The sequence below is a fragment of the Mytilus galloprovincialis genome, chromosome 11 (genome assembly GCF_965363235.1).
Source record: "Mytilus galloprovincialis chromosome 11, xbMytGall1.hap1.1, whole genome shotgun sequence".
NCBI classification, from domain to species: domain Eukaryota; kingdom Metazoa; phylum Mollusca; class Bivalvia; order Mytilida; family Mytilidae; genus Mytilus; species Mytilus galloprovincialis.
Genome location: NC_134848.1, coordinates 51,568,044 through 51,585,547, shown reverse-complemented (window position 1 = coordinate 51,585,547; position 17,504 = coordinate 51,568,044). Strand labels below are relative to the sequence as shown.

Below are 17,504 nucleotides of genomic sequence, written 5' to 3'. Positions count from 1 at the left end.
TTGTCATTTCGGGGCCTTTTATAGCTGACTATGCGGTATGGGCTTTGAAGGCCGTACTATGACCTATAGTTGTTAATTTCTGTGTCATTTTGGTTTCGTGTGGACAGTTGTCTCATTGACAATCATACCATATCTTCTTTTTATATATAACTGCTTTTAAAAAAGCAATACAAATGACGTCTTACATAAATAAATGGATTTTGCCTTGTCTTCATTCCAGCCTATATAGAATTCAAATTTTGTTGAACATTTAATTTCGTGGTTCACTAATCAAAATGATATCCTAGATAACTGATATATATATGTAGGACTCAAATCTATGGCGGGTTCCATATCTATGGAAGATTCATAATCTATGGCAGATATGACGTTACAGACGCCAAACAAATCAAATCTATGGCAGATTTTTGTTTTCTCCAAATCTTTGAGAAAATGTAGGAATTCTGTAAAAAAGAGTAAAATAAAGCCATAGAAGTCGTCGCTGATGGTTTTAAGGAAGATGTGATCTTTTATCCATAGGAGGGACAATAATCATGTGATGTACCTCCCGAATCCAGCGATGAAGAAACATGAGAAAGGCACAGCTGTTTTTAGAAGTGAATATTTTGGAATGGAATAGTAGTAAATATTTTAGATTCTACAACTGGCAAAGTATTTAAAGTGAAAAAATGAAATTACAGGACACCACCTTGACTTAAATCGTCACCAATTAAAAAAGATTGATTAAAATAAATATTATGAGAAGAGTCAAATTGTTTAATCTTTCTTTTATAAAAAAAAATGCTTTCTTGTTGTTAAAGGACTCCAAATTTTCCAGTTGTTTTAATACATGGATTAAACAGGTACCATGCACAGATTAGAAAATACTTGTTCACACATCGTTGTCAATATATTGGAATTTGATGCGAATGTCATACAAGCGGGATGTTTAGCTAGGTTTAAAGTCCGGTTTAACCATCATATTCGACATAAGAAAATACATGTACCAAGTCAGAAATATGATCGTTTGAGCTTTTGATTTTGCCATTTGATTAGGGATTTTCTTTTTTTAATTTTCCTCGGATTTCAGTTGTTTGTGATTTTACTTTTGGTTACCCTGATTAATATATTATGTGTCTTTATTTATTTGAAACATTATAATTGTGTACCATGAGGTTATACTTTGAAGATGATGTGGAGTACATGTAAACTAGCAGGCTGAACACGCTTTAAGTCAATACATACATTTGAAATGGGGTTTTTGAATGTTTAATCCATTTCCAAGGAAATGCCAAGGATATATATATTGCATTGAGGACCAAAATTCCTAAAAGTTTTGTCAAATACAGCTAAGGAAATCTATGCCTGAGGTAGAAAAGCCTTAGTATTTCAAAAAATTCAAATTTTGTAAACAGTTAATTTATAAATTTAACAATATCAATGATATTTAAATTTAGAATTAATCAAAACAATCAGCGTTTTTCTACTCTAGACAAATATGGTCTTAGATTATTTGCCATACAAGTGTTCACTGATGAGTCTTATGTAGACGAAAGGCGTTTCCGGTGTCTCAAATTGTAAACATTATATCTTTGATAGGTTTTCACAACTATAGGGTCGATGTCACTGTTTACGACGATTCATCCGCGAGTATATTCCAAACCCAGTAGTAACGACCGTTGGGTTGACTTTAAATATCATTTCACGAATTTACTGCCAATGAAATATTAATCAACGTACAAAATATAAGCCTTGTAATTTTTTGTGATTTTTCATACAAAACAAACGAATTTACTTGTACATCAATTCTGAATAAAAAAAAAAACATTTTGTATAACTAAAGATTAAATATGACAGACTATGAACAAAATACAATAGTTGTTCTCATAATATGCATCATTCCTTAATCATGATTACTGATAATTTTACAATACTACCCTCATGAACCCTGACGACATTTATAATATTATCTATTTCTACATTTTTCTAAATTTATATAAAATGTGCAATATTAAAAATTATTTATAGAAAAAAAGATATTCATAGACTGTTATGTACATTAAAATCACACTTAACAGATTAAGTATTTCAGAAAACGAAAGGTGTGATTATCTCTTCACGGCGTAAGTGAAACCATAACAGCTCATAATTTATCCTACCTTATTAAAGTTTTCAAAAGAAAAATATACAAGATATAGACAAGTTACTATTCCGTTTTAAGTTCAACTGTTTAGCAAATTTATTCTCGTCACGAGACTTTAACTCATACTTGTACTAAACTCATTACATAAGGGTGATCAATGACATCATACATCTGTATAAGACGTAATATATACGTCGTTCGTATTACACGACGTGCGTCCTCAGAAAAGCATACGTAATTGAGGGGGATAGGACCTTTATCGGGACTCCGGGATCGGGTGTTTTTATGCTCGGGATTTCGGGATTGACCCTTTCGGGATCTGGGAATCCTTTTTTTCGGATTTCGGGACGTCGGGATTTACTTTATTTAAATTCGGGACCTCGGGATTTCGTCTTTTTAAGTCCGGGATTTCGGGATCAGGACCCCTCCTATCCCCCCTCCGCAATGATAACATTTAAGTTCTGATTTTATTTCAAAATATGTTTTAAGAAGTGTACAAATCAATATCAAGAAAATTGACTCATGAGCAATTCAGAGGAAAGGTAAACATGGTTATAAAAATAAGTTTTATAATTTTAAACCAATAAAGATGAGTATCATAAAAGATATCCTCATTTTTGCTCGATTGTCCTGATTTCAATACTTAATACCATTTTGACTTGTTTGACCTTCACAAGGCATATGGAATCATGTTTAGATAATCAAACACATTGCAGGAATTACAAGGATGATTCACTCTAATATGATATATAGATAAAAGCAACAGTAGTATACCGCTGTTGAAAAGTCATAAATCGATCAATCGAAAACAATTCCGGATCACAACCAAAAACTGAGGGAAACACATCAGCTATAAGAGGAAATCTACGGAACAACAGAATGACTAAACTTAAAAAAACAAATTGTGTACCTTATATATACATAAAATGTAAGGCAATGTGCAAATCATTAATTTAATAAACTAATGACGACTTACTTTTTTACACAAAAAATGTAGTGAAGAAGCACATGCTTTGACATCTACTAAGCATTTTCCCCTTATCTATGGGAGGAATACTTCACACAAGAGCTTCTTGGAATACTGGAAGGAAGCTAGCATTTGTTTGTAAGCCTCGTGTTTCGCTTATTAATTTAATGATGCCCTCTCACTAAATAATTGAATTTTTCATGACTATGCTGAACATATCTACTCCACTGAAGTTGAAATTAAGGATACCATAGAATGATACATATTAGATTTTCTCATATATTGATTCATCTAGAAATTGACAAGAAGGATTGGTTGAGGAAATTATTCGAGGAAAAATTTCATCTTTCCAATTTGATATGACAAGTTTTTAATAGAGCATGCATATTGAGTATATATCTCCTGGTAAAACGATATTGTAGAGCTTCAGTAACTTATGTTGACCGTCATGATTTCCTTGAAAGATGATAACTGCATACAACTTCGCATCAGGGAATAAACAGTTGTTATAATACTAGTGAACCTTAAAGGTAATGAGACTTGTTTGGTTGCAATTGCATGGTGACTTTGGTGTTTTAAAAAAATTCCGACAACGAATAAGAACAACTAATTTTTCAAATGGATTGCGTGATTAGAAATAAGAAAACCAGGAAAACTATTTTCCTCGATTCTCTATTCAAAGTTTATTCCAAAATAGATTCACGGAAGACGTAGAATAAATTTCCTCTGAATGAATTGAACTTTAAATCCGATTGCTAAAACTCCTTTAATCTTTCCTAAGAACAAAAGTATCACATATGTTGTGATGTGTATTTCAGAGTTAATAACCGTTTTGCAAGTGGTTAACATGTGACTAAATTATAGTAGCCCTTAATTTGCAATTGTCACCGATTTTGTCTTTTATTATCTATCTGATCAATTGAGAAAAAAGACACCTTTAACTAAAACAAAGTTTATGCATGAAAACTATGTACTGTTCTTCGAGTACATATTCAGTGACTTTGATAAGAGATGACAATCAATGCAAAACTTTATAAAAATGGTAAAAATGCAGCATTGTCGCTAACAGAAACATGTAGCACCACGTAACATTTGTATTTCGATTATTAAAGAGGAAATTTTGTTAATAATTTTTGAATATGTATTCTCTTTCATTTTCGAATGTGGCTTAAACAAATGTCCGATTGGGATCCTTCAGGTGAGATAAATTGGCCCTACAACTTTAATTGTTTTTCCAACTGCAAATGTGATATATCTTTCTTACCCACGCATTTGTACTATAAATTGACTTATCACTTGTATTCATATCTGTATATCCGGTAACTAGATGATAAGACGATCCTTGCTTACTATTACACATTATAAAAGATAAATCTCAATGGAATAAATCCGACAAACATAGTAGCTTCTACGATATCACAATGTTTTGTCTAAAGACAATATTGGCGGTCACGGTAAGTCATAATTTTACTATACACAGCTTCTTTTGCATAGGCATAATTTCTGTACTCAAAATCTGTAGTACTGGAAATTTATTTTTAATATTTAGTCCCGAGGGTATCACCAGCCCAGTAGTCAGCACTTCGGTGTTGACATGAATATCAATTATATGGTCATTTTTATAAATTTTCTGTTTACAAAACTTCGAATTTTTCGAAAAGCTAAGAATTTTCTTATCCAAGGAATAGATTACCTTAGCCGTAGCTGTAAAGGCACAACTTTTGGAATTTTGGGTACTCAATGCTCTTCAACTTTGTACTTGTTTGGCTTTATAACTATTTTGGTCTAACCGTCACTGATGAGTCTTAGGGAGACGAAACGCGCGTCTGGCGTATTAAATTTTAATCCTGGTACCTTTGATAACGTTTTTAGTACTTTTTTTTACTTTAAAAATATTGTTATATTTAAGTACCTGTATTTTACAGTACTTGATTTGTACTAAAATCTTTGTACATAAACAATTCTAACAGTGATCGCATTATTCCATGTTTGAAAATCATAACTTAAGAGATTTGCTGAAAATTTAACGGTACAACCTAAAATCTGTAGAAATTAAAAATCAAGTACAAATCAAGTATCATAAAATACAGGTACCTAAATGTTACAATTTCAACGTAACAAAATAGTACTTAAAAAAAGTCCATTTCCAGTACTACAGATTCTTGATACAGAAATAGAACTATGCAAAGTAGCTGTGTAGCTGCTGAAAATCGATTAGTCAAAAACAATTGTCAATGCTGTTACCAATTACAATAATAAGGAATGGGAAAACATTGGTCAAATAAATAAGATAGAGACACAAGTTAAATTTACAGAATGGAAAATATTGACCCAAAAATAATAAGTTAAGGAAAAATAGTCAAATGTTAGGAACGGAAAATATTAAACAAAATAGATAAGATAGAGACAAATAGTCAAATTAACGGAATGGAAAAATATTGAGCCCAATAACGAGTAAAATATAAGAATGGAAAATCTAAGTAGTATTGGGCAAATTGAATAAGACGGAGACAAATACACAAATATAAGGAATGAAACATAATGAACAAATTAATTGAGTTAGAGACACATAGTCAAATATTAGGAATGGACAAAATTGAACAAAATAAATAAGATAGAGACAAATAGTCAAAGTAAAAAATAAAGAAATAAAAAATCCAGTCTCACTTTAATGTTTATTGAATATAAAAGAAGGAAACGTTCATTCGACCTTAGCATAACCTATAACTGAATAAAGCAGATATACAGTATAAGGACTTTTCATGCCAATGTAGATACATGTGCATTGCTAAACATATATAATAATAGAGATGTGATCGTGCATAAGCAATCACATAAATACATACGGGTAACTTTTGTGTTGGTTTTGTTATAAAATCATTGTAAATCATATCTTCTTTTGTTTACATTTATCTGTAACCCTAGTACTCTATGATGTTGTGAAACAGAACGAAGAATGTTACTTCGTCGTCGGTTTGACTAGTATCGGGTTGTATTTATTTCAAGTTTATGTGATAGCTTTTAAGTAAGTGACCGTGATCCTAGCAAGGTACTTGGAGACTAAAGACCTAGAAGTTCAAGTGGAAAAACTAAAACCTAAAATTTGTTTTCAGCTTATCAGTCTATCTACATATGATATGGTTACAATGGACGCAAGTGGTACACGCCAAGACGTGCCAATCCTACCACGATTACCATCCAACTATCACTGCTTATCAAATGCTGACTGCAATACAAACCAATGCTGTTATAAAGTACCGAAATATCCTATTATGAGTAAACGTTTCCTTGAGCAATTTAATACACCTACGCCTACTTCTGATAGTCCATTTGGGGATTATTACATTGGATGTAAGTTTAATATTCAGCGGATTCATTTATATTCGAGTGATATCAATTTTCGTAGATTTTGTGGGTATAGGTGAACCACAAATTCAAATGTTCAACGAATTATAAATATTCTATAGGCTTGTATGTAGAGAATGACAAATCCACGAAATTAAATAACCACGAAATTGCATTGTTTACTAAATCAACGAAAATTGATACCCACGAAAATAAATGAATCCACAGGAGAGCTACTTTTACACAGTTTAACGTTTTAAACAGTTTCAACATCTTATTTTACTTTGATAAAATCGCGTTTTTGTTTTATTACTTTTAACCGAACAAACATTAAAACCTGAATCTACACAGCTACTTTTGCATAGGTACTATTTCTGTACCAAAAATTCGTAGTACTGGAAATCTACTTGAAATATTCAGTACTATTTTGTTACTTTAAAATTATAGTAATATTTAGATACCTGTATTTTACAGTACTTGATTTGTACTTGACATTTAAGTACTACACATTTTTGTTTACACGGTTACATTGTCAGCATTTTGAAAGTTTGTCTTTTTCAAATCTCATAAAGTTATGATGTTCAAACATGGAATACTGTGATCATAGTAAAGAAATTGTACTAAATATTAAAAGTAAATGTTTTAGATTTCCATTAGCCGCATTGCAATCCTTACATTGAGAACGCACTTCAGTCTACGAGATTTGAATAGTTATTATCTTAGAAAACATTTTTTATGTTTTCATGGACCAAAATACAAAAAAAAAACTTATTTAACTTATAATTATTTTAATGACATACAATGGCAAATTTTCAAATTTAACTACAAGTCACGGTGTCACAGTATCACACCCTAATGTTATAAAATCTAAAAATGAAAACCAAAAGTCAATAGCCAAAGAAACTTCATGGCTAAGAGAAAAAAACCTTCAATATCATAGCGTAAAGAAAAACCTTCAATGCCATAGCTAAAGAAAAACCTTCAATGCCATAGAAATACCTTCAATGCCATAGCTAAAGAAAAACCTTCAATGCCATAGCTAAAGAAAAACTTTCAATGCCATAGCTAAAGAAAAACCTTCAATGCCATAGCTAAAGAAAAACCTTCAATGTCATGGCTAAGAGAAAAAAACCTTCAATGTCATAGCATAAAGAAAAACCTTAAATGCCATAGCTAAAGAATAACCTTCAATGCCATAGCTTAGAGAAAAACCTTCAATGCCATAGCTTAAAGAAAAACCTTCAATGCCATAGTGTAAAGAAAAACCTTCAATGCCATAGCTTAAAGAAAAACCGTCAATGCCATAGCTTAAAGAAAAACCTTCAATGCCATAGCTTAAAGAAAAACCGTCAATGCCATAGCTTAAAGAAAAACCTTCAATGCCATAGCTAAATAAAAACCTTCAATGCCATAGCTTAAAGAAAAACCTTCAATGCCATAGCTTAAAGAAAAACCTTCAATGCCATAGCTAAAGAAAAACCTTCAATGCCATAGCTAAAGAAAAACCTTCAATGCCATGGCAAAAGAAAAACATTCAATGCCATAGCTTTAAGAAAAACCTTCAATGCCATAGCTTAAAGAAAAACCGTCAATGCCTTAGCGTAAAGAAAAACCTTCAATGCCATAGATTAAAGAAAAACCTTCAATGTCATAGCTAAAGAAAAACCTTCAATGCCATAGCTAAAGAAAAACCTTCAATGCCATGGCAAAAGAAAAACATTCAATGCCATAGCTTTAAGGAAAACCTTCAATGCCATAGCTTAAAGAAAAACCGTCAATGCCTTAGCGTAAAGAAAAACCTTCAATGCCATAGCTTAAGGAAAAACCTTCAATGTCATAGCTAAAGAAAAACCTTCAATGCCATAGCTAAAAAAAACCTTCAATGCCATAGCTTAAAGAAAAACCTTCAATGCCATAGCTAAAGAAAAACCTTCAATGCCATAGCTAAAGAAAAACCTTCAATGCCATAGCTAAAGAAAAACCTTCAATGCCATAGCTAAAGAAAAACCTTCAATGCCATGGCTTGACAAAAACAAACATCAGTCTCAATCTTTAGAATATTACAATATCATGGCTTATTCTCAATCGAGCACTAATTTAATTCAATTTAAATGGGTAATGGGAAAAAAACCATGTAAATTGTGTATCAAAAGCGTTTCACTGCAACATGTAGAGCAGACTATAACTTATATTTTATCAGAATATGTAAAAGTGTTGATTAACGCTTTCAGTAAATAATGGAGAATATATAGTGTGCAAATAATAAAAAAAAACTAACAGTTTTTATATTTCAAATCTGTGGAAAACGTAAATAAGGAAAATCAACCAAGTCTCTTTTTGACGAAGTGTATTTTATCCATACGAGTCTATCTGTAACAACTTATTTTTTGTAATAATGTGTTCTACAAATGTAAATGATTTCGAGGGAAATACAAAACGATTTTGTTTTTTTAAGAACCTAGTTAAAACTTCAAGATTGCGTGCGTATTGAAGTTGAGAACTAGTTTTGGGCAAGGAATTTATGTTAGCAAATTTCTAAAAATGGCATGCATTCTTAGTAACCAATTCTCCAACCGGCTTTGACACAGGCCTTGCTTTTATCGATGGAATTGTTTTTAATTATGGCATTGTCAGTTTTGCTACGATTATGAATTTCAATCAAACTATTTGATTGCCTCTTTAGAATTGCTGCCTAATTTCGTGTGTATCTGGTTTAGAAAGAACTACAAATTATTTGTTTTTCATGAATACCAATTTTCGTTGATAAAGGAACACGTGAATGTTTGTGGATATCAAATTTCGTCGTAATGCCCAGGTCTGCATACAAACCTTTAGACAATTTGTTGTTCGTTGAATATTTAATTTCGTGGTTTACCTGTAAACACGAAATCCACGAAAATTGGTATCCAACGAAAAATAAGGAATTCACAGTAGTATATAAACAACAAAATATTATAGTAATCTAGTCAATATTTTATTTTATTTTAGCCAAATGCTATAATAAAGTCGGGGAAGGAGTTTTCTGTGGATATTCGCATTGCGGGTGCCTTGGACATAAATCATGCCAAATGGTACCAATTTCAACTACTTCGAAAGTACTTATTTCAACTACACCAAATTACAATACTCCGATTGTACCAGTTTTCTCTACTCCAGTAGCACAAGTTTACTCTACCCCTACGGTACAACGCGCTCGGAGAACGGTCCTACCAATGTTTCCTGGTTATGACTATAGATGTGTGTAACATGTGTAAACAGAGCAATTAAATTACGTGTTACTCAAAATTTCATTTTGTACTATTTAATTGTCCATAGATACTGTCATGTCTTTTTAAAGGGCCTAACCCACATGCAAAATGTAGCTAGATATTTAACCAGTTTAAACCAGACACTTTCATCGGGAATATATATGTACTAAGTCATGAATATCCGAGTTGTTTTCCAGTCTTTCCGTTGGTTGATATAGTCCAGCGTTTAGTTGTGGTAGGTTTTGCGGATTAAATGTATCTTCCCCTTTTTGAATTTACCTTTGAGTTCGCTATTTTTATTAATATTTTGTTTAGTGTTTAGTGTTGTTGAATTGCTGTTACATTGGTATATAACTAACATTTCCCTTTCTTCATATGAAAATCAATATAACATTTTCCACCTGCTTGGGTAATTACTTTCAGTCAATTAACCGTTAAGAATGTAGTCATGTCAAACTGAGGAATTTTTGTCAGATGTTCTGACTCCATGTTTTTTCCCTACAATACAAGGTAACGTATTTTGCTCCATGTCACCCAAAATCTCATTAAGTTCATAACCAATCTTTTAGCAGATTTTAGATTTCTTTTCTTATCATTTATGACCCAAACGAATGCCAATGCTAAATATCAGGTAAAAGTCCGTGTCAGCTTTTAAAAAAAAATCCAAATATCTCAAAATGGAGTTCCATAACCTATAAATATTTTTAACTTATTGTGTTCCTTAATTAAATAAGGTTCTTCTGATTTAAAGTATCAATTTTAAATTCCAGGTTTTTTTTAATTTAACCGGACTACAACCATACATTGCTGGGAATATTTGCTTTTCTCAAACTGCCATTAATACATAAAGCTGATATAATTGGTGCACTTTGCTTATCATATCTTGCATAAAAGTGCGAGGTTTGGCTAGCGACAAAACCAGGTTTAACCCACCATTTTTTTCAAAATGTCCTTTACTAAGTCAGGAAAATGGCAGTTGTTGTCTTATAGTTCGTTTCTGTGTGTGTTACATTGTCGTTTGTTTTGGGTTTTTTTTTTGTTCCCCTTTAATGTTTCTGTTCGCTCGTATAGTTAATGTGTTTCCCTCGGTTTTACTTTGTAACCCGAATTTGTTTTATCTCAATCGATTTATAACTTCCAAACAGCGGTATACTAATGTTGTCTTTATTAATCAGTCACAAGAAAGTCATCGTACAATATATGTTCTTATATCTCAACAATAACTGACAGACCATATCACTATAAAACGTTCAGGCAATGTTAATTAATCCCACTACAGTGTTACCTGCTTAATCCGACATCCGAGTATTCCAACATCCCTCATTAACCAACACATGGTCCCAAAACATGCCTATCCTTGCAGAAAAAACCTGACTCCGATACCCTGCTTAATTCGACATTTGTTTATGGTCCCCAAGTGTGTCGGATAACACAGGTTACACTGTATTAGCAAAATACAAATCATATGATCACACTTTAGTTACAAATATCAGACAATGCTCCGTTCTACTTTCCGTTTTATAGACCGTTCGGGATAATCTAGTTAATCTTAATGATACACAGAATAAAAAATTAAAGGGTAGAACATTAATTGGCTGATGAAATTATAACTTGAACAAAAGGTAGAACGGAATTTGTCACATTGCTGTAAGCAAAATGTCGACACACTAAATGTATTTCAATCTTTTATATCTAGGCGTTATGTATTCAGGTTTAGTTTTCTGTAATTAGTTAATACTTTAGTTTCTTTGTGTATATCTCTTTCATATTCATTTGATAAAATTTACTGTTTGCAATAGCATGAATTGTTCTATATAATAAGAATGTTCTTATCCCGGGCATAAAAACAATGCCGTATTTTGCGAAACCTTTTCAACTTTTGATCTTCAGTGCTGTACAACTTTGTACTTTTTTCACGTTCGATCTTTTATATCTGGGCGTCACTGGTGAGTCTTGTGTGGGCAAGGCGCGTTTTTGGCGTATTGAATTTTGGACCTGATGCTTTTTGTTATCTATTAATCATGTTTTTCTGTGTCTAATATGTTCTCCTGTTTGTTTGTGTTGTGGTCCTGTGGTGTTGTGTTGTCGTTTCGGTGTTGTATTTAACTTTGCCATTAAAGTGCGAGGTTTGGCATGCCTTAAAACCAGGTTCAACCCACCACTTTTATTCCCCTTTAAAAGTGTCCTGTACCAAGTCAGGAAGATGGTCATTGTTATAATATTGTTCGTTTCTCTTTGTGTTGCATTTTAACGTTGAGTCGTTTGTGTTTTCTCTTATTTTTGAGATATTGAGATAAGACGTGGCACGGTACTTGTCTATCCCAAATTCATGTATTTGGTTTTCATGTTACATTTGTTATTCTCGTGGTGTTTTGTCTGATGATTGGTCTGTTTCTGTGTGTGTTGCGTTTCGGTGTTGTGTCGTTGTTCTCCTCTTATATTTAATGCGTTTCGCTTGGTTTTGGTTTGTTACCCCGATTTTGTTTTTTGTCCATGGATTTATGAGTTTTGAACAGCGGTATACTACTGTTGCCTTTATTTATGAAATAAATCCCCACTAGGAACGATACACTTCCGTGGATTTCACAAGGCTCGGTAAGGCTCGGCCTGGCTCGGTATGTCGTCGACACTATAACATCCATCTTCAGTTTGATGTCATTAGAACCTGCGTTGGCGTCGAGCACTGTTTGTCATTTGTATACATTTTTTTATCTGAAAAAAAAAACAACCTTAAGCTGTATTTTATCTTGTGGTTAGTGTTCAAATTAAGTAGGCTGTTGTCTTATGATAGTACAGACTAGCGAATATGCTTTTAACTAGCACAAGTTTCTTTGTTTTCGGAAAACCCCTCATTGAAACAGTAAAATGAACACCTTACCGACAATTTTAGTTGTACTTATATCTTGTGGTATGTTTTGATAAAGTAGGCATAATTTTGTCGTAAACTCATATAATCCTAATGTCAACGACCTCAATTAAACTTCAATTTAAAAAACAAAGTTTAATAGCGCTAATATCACACGTTGTTCGACGCGCAAAGTATAGTGAGCTTTAAACTAGCTCACGTTTCAATTTTTCCGAAAAACTCTGAATAAAACAGTATTATGATCATATTCTATCTTGGCATATACACCCGGTAACTGATTGGTGTTTGTAACCAGTTACGACCAGTAGCAAATAGAGAGAGAAATTTTTAAAAAATTTGTTAAAAATTACAAACGGACAGTGAAAAAAAGAGGTCAAGGATTAAACTTAACATGCACTGCATACATTCGTAATCCCAATATAAACGTCCCGAAACAGACTTCAACGTTTTTGTCATAGTATTGTTTATTTATAAAAAAAAATGTTTCAGTTGACGTCTCAATTTTTCAAAAAGTTCATGAAGATAAGCGTATGTTAATTAAAAGAAAGTAAATTTATTCATTCTTCTCATTTCAAATATAAGTAACATTTTTATTAAAGTCATAGCAGTGAAAAAAAGTGTAAAATGATGAAAGCATTACCTTCAAGATTTTCTCCAAATGACATCAACTGGCCAAGCATGAGAAAGCGACGTTTTTAGTGGAGCATTTGAGCCCGGAGTGTACGGTTTATATTCACGTTTAGCATAAAATGCCAGGATTTCCTTAGCAGCATTACCACTTCGCTGCCACATCCATTCCATTAATACAGCTTGGACGTCCACTTGATCACCATTCAAAACGAAATGTTCGTATCCTTCTACATTCATTTTTATTATGACCTTTTTGAAATCAAATCCGGGTATTTTTAAAATATCGTCTAACTTCGCTGTCATGACAATGTCTTTATATTGTCCGCCAACGGATGATCCTTTTACTTTATTCATATTTTTATTATTCACAATATATGTTCCACCGACATTTCGTCTATCAATACCGTGAGTTTTCCCGCCTTTATTGATGCACAGAATCGATGTAAATTTATTGAAAGGGGTTCCACAGCAATCACCTGTCTTCCAAACTTAGCCATGGCGAGAGAAAATACACCAAGATTGGCCCCAAGGTCGATAAATTGTAATTCTGGATCTTTACGCAAATGACCCGCCATCAAATTAAGTAAATGTGGTTCCCATGTTCTTGAACGGACCAAGCTTCCGCTCACATGAATATCCTCACTTGGATTATGGACGTAAATAGGCGTATCACCATGAGCTGTATGAAGAGTTGCTTTCTTTAAATTTGGCGGGAGATTATCACAAATATTGTCGTCTGCATTCCACTTTGTTAGGTCATGACGGAATACGTGAACTCCTGTTTTAAAATTATATTTTAAATGGGATGTTTGTGAAAAAGTACTTGGTGTAATTTTATTTATTGTCTGTGTAAAAGGGAAGAGTACATTTTTAGTCCTAGTTTGGTTAGCATTTAAAAAGGCTACCGGCATTTGATCAAAATATCTTCCTGCTTGCCATCCAATCATTAAAGTTATCGTTAAAAGGCAACACACACCAAAGCATTCGCTGTTCTTCATCTTGATTTAACAACACTGAAAAAAAAGTACATTTGATTTTAAAAAAATAGCAAAAATGTAACGTACTGCCCAAAACAATGCATTCATTAATTACAATGATTAAACATATACTCAGTAATGCACACAGTGTGTGTCTGTTTTTCTACTTGACTAAACGTTGTGTATTCAAATGTGATGTTGCGGCCAGGGTTAGCAAAATTGGAAGCATGCACACCAACTGGTACTTTACATAGAGAAAATATTCAACAAATAAGGGAGAAACAAAACAATTGTTAATAAAGTAAAAAATACAATAAGGAGCTCAAAGCGGTGCATTACGTTTGCGCGCATTACCATTACATTTGCGCGCATTACCATTACATTTGCGCGCATTACCATTACATTTGCGCGCAAAAATCATTACGTTTGCACGCAGCTTTTGATTACAATTGCGCGCATTTTTTTTGACAGGTAAACTCAGGTAAAATATAGGTATTAATATTTATTTATTTATAATTAGTTCAATTATTTACAAGTATAAGTACTCATTCCGTTAGTCTTGGTCCCCTACTCATCATGAGGTGGAAGTAGGATTTCGAGCAATTTAAGTCCGTTTTATTATGCACATGCACTAAATCCTAGAAATATGTACAGATAAAAATGTTAAAATGCTTAAACATAGCTAATCATAAAGGTAAAAGTATTGATAATTTCATTATTTTACGTGTAGGTACGTGTCGAAACTCCATAGTTAGCGTCTTGGTGTAACTTTACAAACTAACTTAAATTATTTACTAATTTTAAAAACGATCACTATTCGTTAAATCCTTTTCACTCTGAAATATTCGCAATGAAGTTATATGTATTAAGCTATACTACGGAGTTTATAATGATCAATTTATAATTGGTTTTATAATTCAATATGAACAATATATAGTTTGAATTAAGAAATATTTTCAAAATTAACAATTGATAGTCATATTTATTATGAAAATAAAAAAATATATAATCAATTATCATTTAATTTAATTTTCATTTATATTTTTACCTGAGTTTACCTGTAAAATGAATGCACCCAAATGTAATCAAAAGCTGCGCGCAAACGTTAAACATTTTAATCCCCAAATGCGCGCAAACGTAGTGCGCCCGCTCAAAGTGAGATCATTTGTATTGAGTTTTTCGATGCTATCAATAATATTTTTTTAAATCAAAACTATAAGGTATGGTGAAAATGTGGCTTCAAAATATGATCACAATATGTTTTTTTTTCCATCAAATTGGGGATCATAATATATTTAGGGGAATACATAACCCCCACCCCACCCCATGGCTCGAAGTTCCCTAAACGAGGCTCCTTCCAACCAGACCCTCACAGAATGTGTAAATATATGTTCATCTATATTAAAATTATTTTTACTCATGATATAAGTGAGATATTACCATGTTAAATTCATCACCAATACAAAAATATCAAAACAAATGTCTGTTCGATAGTGCCTGTATAGTTTGGGATAAAATGATATGTGTTAATATTCGGAATCATAAATTTCTGATATATATATATCGTTGAAAACATCTTTCTCCCTCAAATCGTTGCTATCCAATTAGAGTTTATTATTATTTTATATTATGTCAATGAAATAACTGACGAGGTTTTAATTCTTTGTGTTTACTGTAGTCCCGTAAACTCAGTTTTATCCCTCTCATTGTCATTCGTCTCAACTCGGCCGATTCCGTACCCTCATCTAAGGAGAGAAGCGGATTCTACCGAGGATTGCCGAAAGTCTCATTGTTTATCTTAAAATACAATTTCCGTTATCTCGATTAACATACAGTTATCAGTTTCACGAATCAATGGTGTTACCGATCAAATACGGAAGCACCAGTTCTTAGGAAAAAAATCTGTTTTTATTTAATATATACATGGTAAATTAAATATTAAACGGCATTCTTGTTGAAATCGATCTTTATGGGGACTGTTTGCTTAAGCGGATACAATGACGCTTCCAAGAGTTAGATCAATACCTCTCGAGGAAAATCAAACGCAAATATAAAAATTTGACAGGTCAGCCTGGCCCGCTGGCGTCTACTTGGCAACTTCTTAAAAAATAAACGCGTTTACTAAAAGTTGTGTGTTTTTAGCTGATATAACATGGTTTTAGAATACTATATGGGTGCTTAAATGACATTTTTAGTCTTTTAAGTGCCTGTTTTGAGGAAGCTGAATTCATGTGAAAAGAATAAATAAGACTAGGATTTACAAAACACGTGCTTTGGTGTTGATACCAATGAATTGTTTAACGAGAGTATATAGAATACTAAAAACATAACCAACAAGACAATGTCCATAGAACACAGATGCCCCAATCACTCTATCATTTTTGTGTTTAGTGGACCATGAAACATGGGTCAAAACTCTAATTTGGCAATAATGTGTACTAAGTTTCAAGTTGATTGGACTTCAACTCCATCAAAAACTACCTTGACCAAAAACTTTAACCTGAAACGGACATACGGACGAATGGACGGACGAACAGACTCACAGACCAGAAAACATAATGCCCCTCTACTTCTACTAGCAGGTGGGGCATACAAATTTTCATTGAGCATTTGTGCAGATATTCATATTGTCATTTAAAAAAATGTCTACATATGTTTACAAAATGCACTTTCGGTATTTTCTAACGCTTAAATCCAATGTTGTATAATTAAAATAATAGCCAAATTTGTCAAAGGTCATCTCACAATTTCTATATATAAATCATATAATTGCTAGAAAGATAATCACCATTGATAGTTGCCGATAAACGCAGCATTCGACTTCTTATGAAACTATTACGCTCTCGTTACATATCATTCATTGGTAAAAAAAAAGTTCAACATAATTATTATGCCGCAAATACAAAATTTCTATCCTGGTATCTATTTTCAGCTTTTCCAAAGTGAAGTCGTAATACTTCGTAAAATACTTTTTGACACTGAACGCAAACTATCGTGTATTTAGAATAAAACAACAATCTTCAATCAAAAGAGTCATACATCTTTGAAATAAACAAACACAGTCAAACCATACACAGTACATCTTTATCGCATAGTTTCCCCCGAAAAATTAAACATCAAGTTTACATAAACAATGGTAAAGACCTTTTCACGCAAGATGTTTAAAAAGACGAACAATATTGATAATAATTAACATAGAGTTCATTTTCCGTAAATTATCTCGTTACATATAATTTTGAATAAATCAAAACAATCAGCGTTTTTCTACTTTAAACAAATATGGCCTAATCTGCTTATTTGCCATAAAAGTTTTCACTAATGAGTCTTATGTAGACAGAAGGCATTTCCG

General features: G+C 32.5%; 1 protein-coding gene and 1 long non-coding RNA gene across 2 annotated transcripts; one reads left to right on the top strand and one right to left on the bottom strand.

The window, feature by feature from the left end:
- Positions 1 to 4,389: 4,389 nt before the first annotated feature.
- Positions 4,390 to 9,719, top strand: LOC143052355 (uncharacterized). The gene is made up of 3 exons (XR_012971094.1): positions 4,390 to 4,543; positions 6,203 to 6,440; positions 9,423 to 9,719. It is a non-coding gene; the product is annotated as an uncharacterized LOC143052355 (long non-coding RNA).
- A 3,400-nt stretch (positions 9,720 to 13,119) lies between these two features.
- On the bottom strand, positions 13,120 to 14,433 carry LOC143050799 (uncharacterized). Its single transcript, XM_076223912.1, has 2 exons — positions 13,577 to 14,433; positions 13,120 to 13,538 (listed from the first exon to the last, which is right to left on the bottom strand). Exons 1-2 carry the CDS (start codon positions 14,174 to 14,176, stop codon positions 13,191 to 13,193), a joined length of 948 nt encoding a protein of 315 aa, XP_076080027.1. The 5' UTR covers positions 14,177 to 14,433; the 3' UTR covers positions 13,120 to 13,190.
- Positions 14,434 to 17,504: the final 3,071 nt, after the last annotated feature.

What these genes read in the sequence shown, in the direction of transcription:
- LOC143050799 (XM_076223912.1), bottom strand. Translation starts at nt 14,176, where the DNA reads ATGAAGAACAGCGAATGCTTTGGTGTGTGTTGCCTTTTAACGATAACT. An exon ending in CGGGAAAACTCACGGTATTG is followed by an intron (nt 13,539 to 13,576) that starts ATAGACGAAATG and finishes ATTGTGAATAAT; the next exon opens with AAAAATATGAATAAAGTAAA.